This window comes from Gigantopelta aegis, chromosome 7 (genome assembly GCF_016097555.1).
Source record: "Gigantopelta aegis isolate Gae_Host chromosome 7, Gae_host_genome, whole genome shotgun sequence".
Taxonomy (NCBI): domain Eukaryota; kingdom Metazoa; phylum Mollusca; class Gastropoda; order Neomphalida; family Peltospiridae; genus Gigantopelta; species Gigantopelta aegis.
In genome coordinates, this window is record NC_054705.1 from 17,311,569 (window position 1) to 17,324,794 (window position 13,226).

The window sequence follows — 13,226 nt, forward strand, 5'->3', positions numbered from 1 at the left end:
TTGGATATAAGCATGAAAATACATATAAGTTGAAGTGAATACTGAAAACAATGTTTTCAGAGTGGCCTACAGCTATTAACAATTGGCTCTAAAAAACCAAAGCTGTACTTCATAGGGTGAAGCACTCACTTTGATTCAGTTAAAAAATCTGTGCAGAGCATACCCATGGTGTACATAACTGGCTCTATGTCATTGAAACCCATTTAAGTGTAATCCTGAGCTTAGTTTTACTGTTGTTTATGCATAGCACCCATGTTTCGGTATATATGGGACTGTTAAGAAAGAATAATAACTCAACACGGGATTGTCGATTAGGCCACATAAGTGACATGTAATAAAACTAAGACCTAACATAATAATACTAAGACAAAAACAATAGATATAACAATTTAGATATGATTGTTACACAACAATGCAGACATGATTGCTGCGAATGTTATTTCTGGCAAAGTTCTAATGTGTAACTGTGCTAAAGAATGTTCCGAAAAGTAAATTCCTTCCAATATTTTGGGCTGAATGCGCCTGCACATCTTCTAATCCAAAGCTGATAGTTGTATCTGGATGGTTGTGAACCCACAAACCTGCAATTATAAATGAAAGGCAAGCAGCAAATATGTTCCCCAAAAAGTATACTCCATTTCGAAGTACATGTGTATATATAAGACCTCAATCAACATTGTAAAAAGTATGTGAGAAGTGACGGGTTTATGGAGGAGGTAGATGGGGCGGTGGTGGGAATTTTTCGTCTCTTCAAATTTTTCTGTCAGGTCAGCTTGACGACTGGTTCCGAAAAGATAGACGAAAGTCGGTTAATTATGCTTCCGGTTATGTGAAAAATGGACCGGACAGGTTGAACTGAACAACATTGATACGGACCTAGATATTTACAAATTCCCCATAAAATCTTTTACTAACGTAAAATGTCTTTATGTGTACTTTGTTTATCTACGTTAAGAAAGAATAATAACTCAACACGGGATTGTCGATTAGGCCACATAAGTGACATGTAATAAAACTAAGACATAACATAATAATACTAAGACAAAAACAATAGATATAACAATTTAGATATGATTGTTACACAACAATGCAGACATGATTGCTGCGAATGTTATTTCTGGCAAAGTTCTAATGTGTAACTGTGCTAAAGAATGTTCCGAAAAGTAAATTCCTTCCAATATTTTGGGGCTGAATGCGCCATATGCATTGAGCATGTCCTATGATCAATGCACAGGCCCAAAATGAGAAACCTAATCGACAAAAACAAGATAAAGTCAGGAAACACTTGAATACTTGAACACACCAAATCTACTAACATGGTAACTACATGACCTACTAAAACTTACTAGCACATAAACGGATTAATTTGTACCATCCGCATCAAAGTAGTATTTTCGCTACAGGTAGCATACCTGAGACCATGACTTTCTCACTACAATTAATGGATACCTACTATTTCCAACATAATAAAATTTAATGCCATATTTCTAAATGTAATTACATGTATATATTCTAACTCCTGTTATCTTCATTTAATTGTGTCAGAGTACAGGCTGAGAACCCACAAACCTGACTCTCACAACAATCAATGAATAACCACTAATACTAACATGATAAAATTAATGACAAATTTCTAAATGTAATTACATGTATATATCCAAGTGTCATATTATTTTCATTTCACTATTTACCGTGATAGAGTACAGGCTGAGAACCCACAAACCTGACTTTCGCACTACAATTAATGAATAACTACTAATTCTAATGTGATAACTTAAAGACATATTTCGAATGTAATTACATGTATATCATTGGACTATGCAAATGTAAATGACATCCGGTTTGACGTGATAACAAAACAATGCCAGATTGTGAACCCACAAACCTGACAATAATCATGGATTTGTATATCCCATATGTTTACATGTTAGATGTATGTCCACTCAAACGGATATATCGCTTAAAAGCATCGGATTTCCATCGACCTAATACCCGAATGGAGCAGTCAGACATGCCTTGTGAAGCGCATTCACTGGCTGCACCAATACGAAAACTATGGGACTTGAACTGCTTGATGCTCAAGCCACAAAAGTTCAAAACACAATTTAATTCCTGCTTGAATTCACTTCTTGTGACAGGCAGTTGGTCCTTATTTAAGAACAATGGTCCTGATTTGGTGCCTCGGACAGCCAAATACTCCTTTAGAATATTAACTGGGCAGTATAATGGATCTGTTTGTTTCGCCACGTCAAGCTGCAACGAACGACCATTCGAGTGTTTGTATTTAAGAAATTTAATTTGAATAGTTGTATCACCAAGTACAATGTCTGCCAAATTCAACGTGTTAGTGTCCAACGCATGCCTTGAGGTAATTTCCCCTATTCGCAAAAATGCATGCAATGTCAAGGCAAACATGGCCCGATAAAGTAACCTCAAATATTTGAGAGAAGAGACATGGTATTCAGCATGTAATAACATATGTAAAATATTTTTCGTAATAGGCAAACGTGTGTCTAACACACCACCATTCTTCCTGCAGGCTTGTAGCAACTTCTGTATCAAAAATGCAGCAGATGGATCAGGAAAACTTTGTAAATGATGGGCAAATGATATGGCGGACACATAAGTAGTGATGGTAGATGCTGCATAATGTTTTGAATTCAAAAATGATATGAATAAGGCCATGTGAGCTGTTGAAATGGGTAAAGCAACCGAAAGTTTCAATTCATGTGCAAACTGATGATATAGTTTAAAAGCTCGCTGATAGCACAACATTGATTCCTTGGTTAACATTCCTTGCAAAAGTTCTGCGAAACACCCATTTATGATGGCAAGTTTGGCAGAGGAGGAATCTGTTCTGGGTATATATCTGCGTCTGGCATCAGTTGTCGGAAATGATTGAGTTTCTGTCTGGACAGGGCATCCGCCTGTTGGTTATAGACACCATAAACGTGACAGGCCTTAAACAGGATGTTGAATTGCATACAACAAGTCACCAGTTGGCGTACTAGAAACATAATTAATTTGTCTTTAGAGGTTTGCTTGTTTATTATGTAGATTAATGCCTTATTGTCAGTATGGAAACATATACATTTGTTAGCAAGATTTGCACCCCATACTCTTACTGCCAACATAATGGGATACAGTTCCAAAAATGTTATGTTTTGCTTACTCCATTTGTTATTCCAAATACCACAAAACCATTGCTTCCCCATGAGTGCTCCATAACCTACACTGGTGCTTGCATCTGTAAATAGCTGCAGCGAATCTGAACTTAACCATCTACTTTCCAAAAAAAAAGATCTACCATTATAGTTTCGTAGAAATGAATCCCACATCTTCAAATCCTCCCTCATTTGTTGTGAAATTCTGATATGATAATGTGGTTTGCTGATCCCTATTGTCATGTCAATGGTCCATCTCAAAAAGGCCCTTCCCGGCACAATTACTGTACATGCAAAATTGAGTGTGCCTATTATCGATTGCAATTCGGAAAGTCTAATTTTTTCTTTAACTAGGTAACTAGAAATGAGTTGCTGGCATTTTTGCAACTTGTCTGCTGGCAATCGGACTTCCATTTTCCCAGAATCTAGTTCATATCCCAAAAAGGTCATGACTTTTGAGGCGGGCATAAGTCTTTTCTTTATTAACTGGCACACCTATATCATTGAAAAAATATTCTAACTGTGCCAGTTTACTACTGCATATATCCCGGGATTTATCCAAAATTAAGAAATCATCTAGAAAATGAACCACTTCTTTCATGCCTAACTTTTGTTTTAAAATCCATTCTAACCCACAACTGAATTTTTCAAACAACTGACAGCTGGAGCTGCAGCCCATCGGTAAATTTTGATCTTAATAATATGACCCTTTCCACTTGAAACCTAATAAATGATACTGGGTAGGCTTGATCGGAATTAACCTAAATGCATTGGAAATATCAGTTTTAGCTAAATAACAATCCTTTCCCAAGTGTTTAATAAAGCTGATAGCATCTTGCACTGAAGAATATGCGACACAAGAATTTTCAGGAGGAATGCCATCATTAATGGAACTGCCTTTAGGGGATGAAAGATTATGGATACGTCTGTAAGTGTTAGGGGTTTTCTTTTCTACCTAACCCAAAAGTTTGGAAATGGGGGCTTCCCAAAGGGACCAACATATCTCCCTGCAGATAACTCTTTGTTTATTTTTTCATCTACAACTAATATATTTTTTACAGACTGCGAATTACTCATTTGATGTGGTGAAAAAGAACCCTTATAACCCACATCAAATCCATAATGAAAACCTTGCACCAGAAATTCCTTTAAATCAACTTGATATCCCTCTAACCAGCACTGCAGTCGGTTAACTTTGATTGGGCTATACTGCATCCCTACTTTAAGGGGGACAGAGAAGCCAAATTCTGAGTCCCCTGCAATTTTTCATTGCATGTTAGTACGAGGTTGATTCGGTCTGAACTGTCCCCTCATGACAGGAGCCTGTGCTTTCCTGTTTGTATTAAGTGATGGACTGCTTTGTCTAAATGAGTTTGTTCTCCCTTGAAATCTGGGAAGGAGTCTAAATGGTTTGGAAATTGGTTTTGTACAGTTTTTGAAAGCATGGGCTTCCAAGCAGTTAAAACAGTTATGTTGAAATGTGCAAGCACTTCCATACTGGCAGGGTATACCCTGATGATACTTGAAACAAACCCCCTTTGGGAACTGCGAAGTATTAACCCGATCCACATGTGTGCCTTTCGGTACTCCAGGGGTAGAGCATGTTAAACATGCCTTTAAATACAATTCTAGGTGGGTAATCCCCCAAGAAGCCTAGGCAAGTATGTTGTAATAAACTGTGGCTGCCCATTGGTGTCGCTAACCCCCGATTCCTGCCCAAGGATTGAAATGTTATTTTTACCTGTCGAGGGAATATCACTGATAGCAGAGACTGCACGGTTTACAGTTGCTGTAACAGCAGAAGATGCAGAGTCTGGCTGGTCGCCTGTATTGGGCTGCAGAGCTGATAACAACAAGTCAAATTTCTGATCAATGTGCTGAGTCACTTTCGTCAGCACCTCCTCAGTTATCTTCCGCACTATCGAAGACTCAGACGATTCTGTTTGAGATGGTGATGTCGAAGACGCAGACGCTTCTGTTTGAGATGGTGGTGTTGCAGCCGAAGTTCTCTGCTTACGTCGGGGTCTTTTCGGAGGAACATCGCTCCCACTGGACGACATCTGTGCCCGTTTCGGCATCCTAAAGCTGAATAAAGCTACATTAGTGGTATATTCTGCACAACCCTACTTGTATACTAACCCTATCAACATTAGGCTAAGAAACCAACATACCCCAATACCTATATGGATTATGGAACCTGTGTCAGATTATATACTGACTGTTACATTCAAATATCATAAACCTAGTTACACTATGATATGCAGAATAATGGGACTAAACCGTTCATGACCCATAGTTATACTCGGACAAGATGGCCTTAATAGGCTTTGTCATAAACTACTGATGGTACACGTACATAATCAATAAATCAAAACCCCTTTTACTAGATGAATCTGGGGTTACACCCTTAAAATGCCCTCTTGCATAAATAATACAACCATGCATAAAAAAAAAAAAAAATTGTATACACTAAGTTGCCATGAGCTACAATTTATGTGCTAAGCCAACCCTGAGCCACATATGTGTTATGAACTACAGTCCCTAAACAATTAAATTATGGACTAAGCTGTCCATGAGCATCAATTATATGTATTAAGCCATCCATGAGCCACATACCTGTACTATGGACTACACTGTCCATAAACAATACAACTTAAAGACACAGCTGTCCATGACCAACAAATGTATGGACTAAGATGTCCATGAGCCATATATTATGGACTACACTGTCCATAACAATTAAATTATGGACTCAGCTGTCCAAGAGCATCAATAATATGGACTCAGCTGTCCATGAGCATCAAATATATGGACTAAGCCGTCCATGAGCCACTTATTATGTACTACACTGTTCATCAACAAATACATGTAAATTATGGACTCAGCTGTCCATGAGCAACAATTATATGGATTAAGCCATCCATGAGCCACCTACCCATATTATGGACTACACTGTCCATGAACAATAGTTTAAAGACTAAGCCATCAATGAACCATATGAAAGTATTGCCCAGCCATATTTGATCAAGCTACCCATTTTTAATGACAGTTATGTACAGTGTATGTAATAAACATTTATGCAAAGGGGGGGGGGGGGGGGGGGGGAGCAGAACCTGGAAACATTTCACCATTCAACCAGACCAGTCTCAATAGTTTAATAATCCACAAGAATATCAATATGTCCGTCTACGTAACTATATAATAAACATACCGACCATGATCATCTGAGCCGAAACAAAGTGAGAAAACTGATATATTGTGTATTGCAACATGTGTTTATTTCAGTCATGTATACAATAATTCAGACAAAATTCAATTCTGTATTTGAATATTGAGATAGAAAGGGAGGTCAACCGTCATACTGGTGGTGATTGTTATATTTATTATTATTTCTGTCATTCCTTATGGAAGAACAAGAACCAACATTATCATCATTTAATTATTTACAGTGATAGAGTACAGGTTGAGAACCCACGAACCTGACTTTTCCACTATATCCTTGAATATCCACTAATTCTACATAATAAATTTACTATTTAGTGAGTGGACAAGTACTTTCTGCACCCCTGTTCATGCCTAAATTGTGGGTTTGTTTATGGTAGTCAAGGCTATACTATCAATTTTACCTACTGTTCAGCATGTGGCAAGCATTAATAATTGCTCCCCTTAAAGATTTATACAAATAGTACTGACCTTTGGCATTCAGATGAACACCATCAGGACCAAACAAATCTCTGCCATTCACAGTGTCAAACTGAAACTTGCAGTGCTGCCAAAACTTTATATTGAAGAATTTGTCACCACTCATCTCAGATAACAATATCTCATTTACCTTCATGGCTTTGGTATAATACATGTCCTTGTAGGTCTTGTCATTCTGCACCAACTGACTAGTTAATGTCTTACCATGTTTATAATACCTAGGCAGTAATTGACATAACATAATCTGTTTAACCTTGTGCCGATTCGTAAGAACCGTACAAAACGAAAGTATACGATACGCAATTTCCTCCGCCGAACAGTCGAACGTGACGTCATTGCCTCCGACCAACAAGACCACACACTGTGGAAGTTGCGCGTCCAATACTCGCATGTGCTGTAGAAGCAGTCTATTCACATTCAAACCACCAATACCGTAAAAAGAAATTGTTGAAATTCTACTTAGCCCAAGAGAAAGCTTAAAACGGTCATCGCATTCTGACTGAATGTGACGCATCAACCACTTACAAATCGAATGGCCAAGTATTAAAGTGTGTACAGGCATACTTATCACTATTTCCTAAATTTTTCGTCTCTTCAAATTTTTCTGTCAGGTCAGCTTGACGACTGGTTCCGAAAAGATAGACGAAAGTCGGTTAATTATGCTTCCGGTTATGTGAAAAACGGACCAGACAGGTTGAACTGAACAACATTGATACGGACCTAGATATTTACAAATTCCCCATAAAATCTTTTACTAACGTAAAATGTCTTTATGAATTAGGTAAAACTTTGGTGACCTACTGTATATCTTGGAAACCGTTTGACTGATATGGGTCTAAATTTTTGGCCGAGATGTTGTCTCCTATTAGTTGAGTCTCCTACTAGTGTATAAGGTTTAATGAAAATCTGAATGGGTCAGTGCAAAAAAGGTAAAAAAAGTGATACATTTGACATGGAATGACCCCATTAAGAAAGCTCCAAACCACACCCAACTTCCAAGGGTAAATTGTTTTGGTTGCTATGGTAATTGTTGCTAATTTTTTTCCATTATAATATTTTATTTTAAAATTAGATTTGTACTGAGTATGTATTCATATAAAAAATTTAAGGATGTAGTTGTGCATTTTATTCTTTTTAACGTAACATATATTAATATTAACACAGCGAGTTTTATAATTCAAGTTAAACTTTCTTTTATCACTACCACTCATTTCATGTAAAATTTGTATGTCAGAATAAATTATGTTTAAAATGTCACAATATCAAGACAAACATCTAATTGTCATGTTAGGAAGTAATTGCATAGTAACTGAAATGCAAAAAAACCCATGTATATCAGGGCCTCCACGAGTCCAAAATTTTGGACTCGAGTACTCGAGGGCCAAACTCGACCTGGACCTGAGTACCCGACACTTACACTAGATGATGATGAGATTAAAGGTAGGGTCAACTCAAACAAGAGCCTTATGTGTTGGAAAGATGCATACCCGGACCACCAACACATACTGACACTTTAGCAAATGAAAAACGCGTAATTTTAGAGTTAATTAAAAAACATGATTATTCCTGCTAACTGGGGGCAGCCATTTTGTTTTAGTTTTTGTGAAGTCCGGTGGGATAGCTTGGGGCGAAGTGACGTCAGCTCCTGACCATCTCCTGTATGTACAGTATAAACAAAAGCAGTAATTTTCGACAAGGCGCTTCTCTTTGATCAACCTGACTTGTAAAACAGCATAAATGACGTAATAATATAATAAACTATTTAACTAAATATATTTCAAGTTGCATTAATGGAACAAAATGGGGTTATGGTATTTTTCTCTGTTAAATAATCCAAAGGAAAAATGTACACTATTAGGCCTATTGATATGCTATGTTGGAGCAAAAACACGACAACCCACGATACCCAAGTGATAATTTTCTTTTCTTTGGGACTACGTAATTGGTCAGTTCTGTGTTTTTAGATGGAAAAGTCTACTTAATCAATAGTTTTACAGAACTATTTACAGTAATAAACCATGTCCATTACAATTTTAGGGGCGACAGGTAATATTCCACAATACCGGTATGTATTTTTGTGTCTAGACAACGTCAATTAATTGGCTTGTCTGGTTATCAATCAAATACACACCTGCCAATCAGGAATCACAGGTAGAAGCAACTAACGGCATAGACCAATTAACTAAGAAAACACTCCGTGTATCATCTCAGTACGTAGGTTAATGCATGCATGGGCAAAACATTGTTAATTGTTTCGACTTGTTGTGTAGCCACTTTGACAATGGTATTTTATTTTGTATTGAAAAATAATATATATAGTGCTGGATATACTTATTGGTGGCTTACTGGGATGTGTATTATTACAGAACATTGCAATGTATGACTATTTATCATCCCGCAAAAAACAGGTAGATTGTGTTTCTCTAATTCTAAGGCTCATTCCTGACATTACGCATTAAGTATTACGTAACCACCAGCTCGCCAGAGGGCGTACTCACTGAGATGGTACAAAATGGCTGCGCCCGTTATATATAATAGCCGTCACATTTAACCGTTTTATTAATTAACTATACGATTATACGTGTTGATATTAAGCAATAATGTGCATTATGTATCATTGAATATGCATACCAGGCCAAATGCCTTAATTGTCCTCTCCTTTAAGGAATAAAGTAAAATAGCATTATGCATCTCAATTCCAGCACTGAACATTGATGTCAAATCATACCATTGTATTGCATTTATAAACCGGTTGATACATGCAATGTTGTGACAGACGAACAGCCAGTTTAAAAAGAGAAAAATTAGCGTATGATCATACAATTATTATGTAACTTATATCATTGAATTATCTATTGCTGAAATTATTGTCCTACATTAATCATCGTATTACACTTTGTACGGGTACTCGAGTCCTTTTAACGGACTCGAGTCATGCTAGACTCGACCCGTGCCAGAGTACTCAAGTACTCGTGGAAACCCTAATGTATATAGATTGACCACTGTATCTCATATTCCAAGGGGCGAGGCGTAGCCCAGTGGTAAAGCGCTCGCTTGATGTACTGTTGGTTTGGAATCAATCCCAGTCAGTGGGCCCATTGTGCTATTTCTTGCTCCAGCCAGTGCACCATGACTGGTACATTAAAGGCCGTGATATGTGCTATCCTGTCTATGGGATGGTACATAAAGATCCCTATCTGCTAATAAAAAAAAAAGAGTAGCCCAAGAAGTGGCGACAGCGGGTTTCCTCCCTCAATATCTGTGTAGTCCTTAACCATATGTCTGATGCCATATAACCATAAATAAAATGTGTTGGGTGCATTGTTAAATAAAACATTCCCTTCCCTCATATACCATCAAAAATTGGCTTAAGAGTGCTTAGTTGATCTTGAAAATAAAAATAGACATGTCTACAGTATTGTTATGACTGGACTACGTTGTATAATGGCTGTGTTCAATCTTTACATACATCTGTACCTATTGTAAACATTCATTGTAATTTAACACATAAATGTACACATGACCAACTAGTGTGTAAATTACTTTAAGATTGTTTTTCCCTCTCTTGGTAGATTTGGTTATCCAGACCCTGGGTACCTTGCACGTGTGAAGGCAGAACTGGCTGACAAGGGAATCACAGAAGAAAGCATTCAAGATCCAAAGTATAAGAAATTAACTGGCATGTTTTAGAAGAAAAAATTGATGCTTAGCGCCAAGTTATATTATTTTTAAAGACATGCTTATTAATTTATGTGTGTACATATATTGATTGAATTTTGCACAATGTATCACTGCTGGCAATGTATTTGTGTGGGTTTTTCTATTTCACATAACTAGTTTATATCAACACAATACAATAAGAACATTGTTGTGGTTTGTTTAAAATGCTGTCAACTACATGTAGTTCGTTTGTATTGGTGGTCTCTGGAGACTTCATGGAAAATCTTACATTTGTATTGTGTGCTTACACAAAATATAATGAACCTCAATAAACATTCTTGTGGTTTGTTGAAAATAATGTTGTTAACTATAGTACATGTACATTTGTATTAGTGCACTCATAAAATCATTCATTTTTGTGTTTGCGTGTGTTTACACAAATTGTAATGAGCCTCAGTTGTAACAATGACTGAATTCTAGTAATGAATAGAATATTTAGTTTAATTCATACCACAATTTCCGTGCTTTTTCAGAGGAAATATCAGAATGTTAGGTGCTTGTATTATTATAGAACAAGAACAATTGCAGAATAGCATTCTCTTATTACTGTCGGTTCATACCGGTATTTAGTTTTGGAGTATGTGAAGTAAATTTTGAAATTCAAAGTAATTATTCACTGAAATGTATTAGAATAAATCCACTCAGTAAATATATTTTTTTAAGAGACTGTAATATGCTTCTGACTGATGGAACCCTTTTAACAACTAAAACTACTTATTAAGTCAACTTGTTTGATTTAGAATATCATGACTTTCTTGTCATCTTGATGCTTGTAGTCACCCAAAATAGATGTTACCTCCCAATACAATATACAGACACTGATACTTTAAACAATTTTTTTAATATACAGTAAAGTACTCTTATAACGAACTGCAAGGGATCAGGAACATTGGTTCGTTATAGCAGTAGTTCGTTGTAAACATATACAGAAGTTAGCCGTTTTCATTCAGGAAGTCGGCCATTTTGGATTTTTCAAATTTAAACACCATAAACACAAGAATTAGTGGGGTTTTTTTTTAATATTTCATTTATTATCACCAATAGAAGTAAATATGCAAATAAATACAGCATGTTGAATCAAATGAGTGTTCAGTCAGTCATGTTTTGAAATAAAGTTGCTTACTTTTATCTGCTTAGTGAGCGTTGGTCTCACTGCAGAGCTATAGTGATGTAGGCAATCGAACGAAACGCAGGCAAAGCTACATGTACATCAACTTTTCTTTGGAAAACAGTGTTGTCGTGTCCATCATGATTGCACATCTACCGAATACTGTTCAACATTTCATAACATTTATGTTACCTACCTTCAAAACAAAATATCCGGTTATTTAATGCTAATTACAATGACTGTATAATGAGTTTCACGTGTCAGTCGTATTGTTGGATACCAGCACTTAAACAAGCACACAATAGCAGAGAAGTGAGATCAGACGGTTCATTGCTCACTGTATTAATCCCTTAATTGATACCAATCTACTACGTAACGACAAGCGGACGTTATCTGATTGGACTTACAAGTGCAGTTGTTTTGAATGCATTGTCGCTAATGCTACTGATTGATAAGATGCAAGTGAATTGCATGTGTCAGTCTTCTTGTGGGATACCGGCAAAATGTCAATGAAGAGATGGAGACTTAAACAAGCGAACAATAGCAGTGAAGTAAGATCATACCATTAATTGTTCACAATCGACTACGTAAATTCACGCAGACGTTATCTGACTGATCTTATCAGTATAGTCATTTTTGATGCATTGCCATTAACAATTATGATTGGTTCGCTGTGTATGCACTAATTTATACTGAAATTCACAATTTTGACAAAAAATTGGTTCGTTTTAACAATTAATTCGCTATACATGGTTCGTTCTACACATTAAAATGTATTACTAATATATAGAGGGGAAGATCGGGACATTACAATCAGTTCGTTCTAACCGGTAATTTGTTATAAGCGTGTTCGTTCTAAAAGTAATTTACTGTAATATGTAATTTAGGTGTTAAAAAGGCTTTGTTACTGACGGTCAAAAGCATTTTAACAATGACAGCTAGTCTGTCTACATGTATCTAGTAATCCATTAATCTCTTCAATATTCTATTTATAACTGATCCATAAATCTGAGGTGGTTTGTGATTTTAGGGGTGTGTGTGTGTATAAATTTTGCATCATTCATGCCTGACCTTTGAGACATGAAATTTATATTATTTTCATTGCAGATACCAGTTGTTGTTTTCAAAACTTACATGTTGCGAACATGCACTAAGCTAGATGCATATTTGTGAGAGAGAATAACATGTTGCAATATTAATATGACTTGCAGCAGTGATCACATAATGGTTTTGATGACAAATACACAGTGATCACCTCATAGTAGCATTGGCGAAATAGTTTTAAAAAATCAGAATGTAGTGTCCTTGGGAGTGCCACCTAACATTAATTCATGGACACAATCAACCAATAGACTTAGACTGTTTTCTATAGAGATACGAGTGATCACGATAATGGATTTTGTCATTCACATTTGTAGATTTTTTTTAATTATTATTTTTTTTTAATCTTGAAAATACATTCATATTAATAGTAGTATTAGTAATACTTGTCATAATAAAGTTGTATATTATTTTATTTCAAGAGATATGTG

The 13,226-nt window shown here is 36.2% G+C and overlaps 2 protein-coding genes across 5 annotated transcripts in view; one reads left to right on the forward strand and one right to left on the reverse strand.

The window, feature by feature from the left end:
• Nucleotides 1-13,220, forward strand: part of LOC121376967 (protein mono-ADP-ribosyltransferase PARP14-like) — a 31,568-nt gene extending 18,348 nt beyond the window's left edge. Inside the window, exon 5 of the mRNA XM_041504776.1 lies at nt 10,439-13,220. Coding sequence (XP_041360710.1) covers nt 10,439-10,556 — 118 coding nt within the window. The 3' untranslated portion in view covers nt 10,557-13,220. The remainder of the gene's footprint in view (nt 1-10,438) is intronic.
• LOC121376968 lies at nt 305-7,660 on the reverse strand. 4 transcript variants are annotated; one of them, XM_041504779.1, is made up of 3 exons: nt 7,431-7,659; nt 4,906-5,249; nt 305-581 (listed from the first exon to the last, which is right to left on the reverse strand). In XM_041504779.1, exons 2-3 carry the CDS (start codon nt 5,240-5,242, stop codon nt 454-456), a joined length of 465 nt encoding a protein of 154 aa, XP_041360713.1. In that variant the 5' UTR covers nt 5,243-5,249; nt 7,431-7,659; the 3' UTR covers nt 305-453. The 4 variants fall into 4 exon arrangements, with proteins under 4 accessions (XP_041360713.1, XP_041360714.1, XP_041360712.1 ...); XM_041504780.1 differs by having other exon boundaries at nt 4,906-5,259; XM_041504778.1 differs by having other exon boundaries at nt 6,858-7,659.
• Nucleotides 13,221-13,226: the final 6 nt, after the last annotated feature.

What these genes read in the sequence shown, in the direction of transcription:
- LOC121376968 (XM_041504777.1), bottom strand. Translation starts at nt 7,428, where the DNA reads ATGCCTGTACACACTTTAATACTTGGCCATTCGATTTGTAAGTGGTTG. An exon ending in TGTTCATCTGAATGCCAAAG is followed by an intron (nt 5,250 to 6,857) that starts GTCAGTACTATT and finishes AGCTTTATTCAG; the next exon opens with CTTTAGGATGCCGAAACGGG.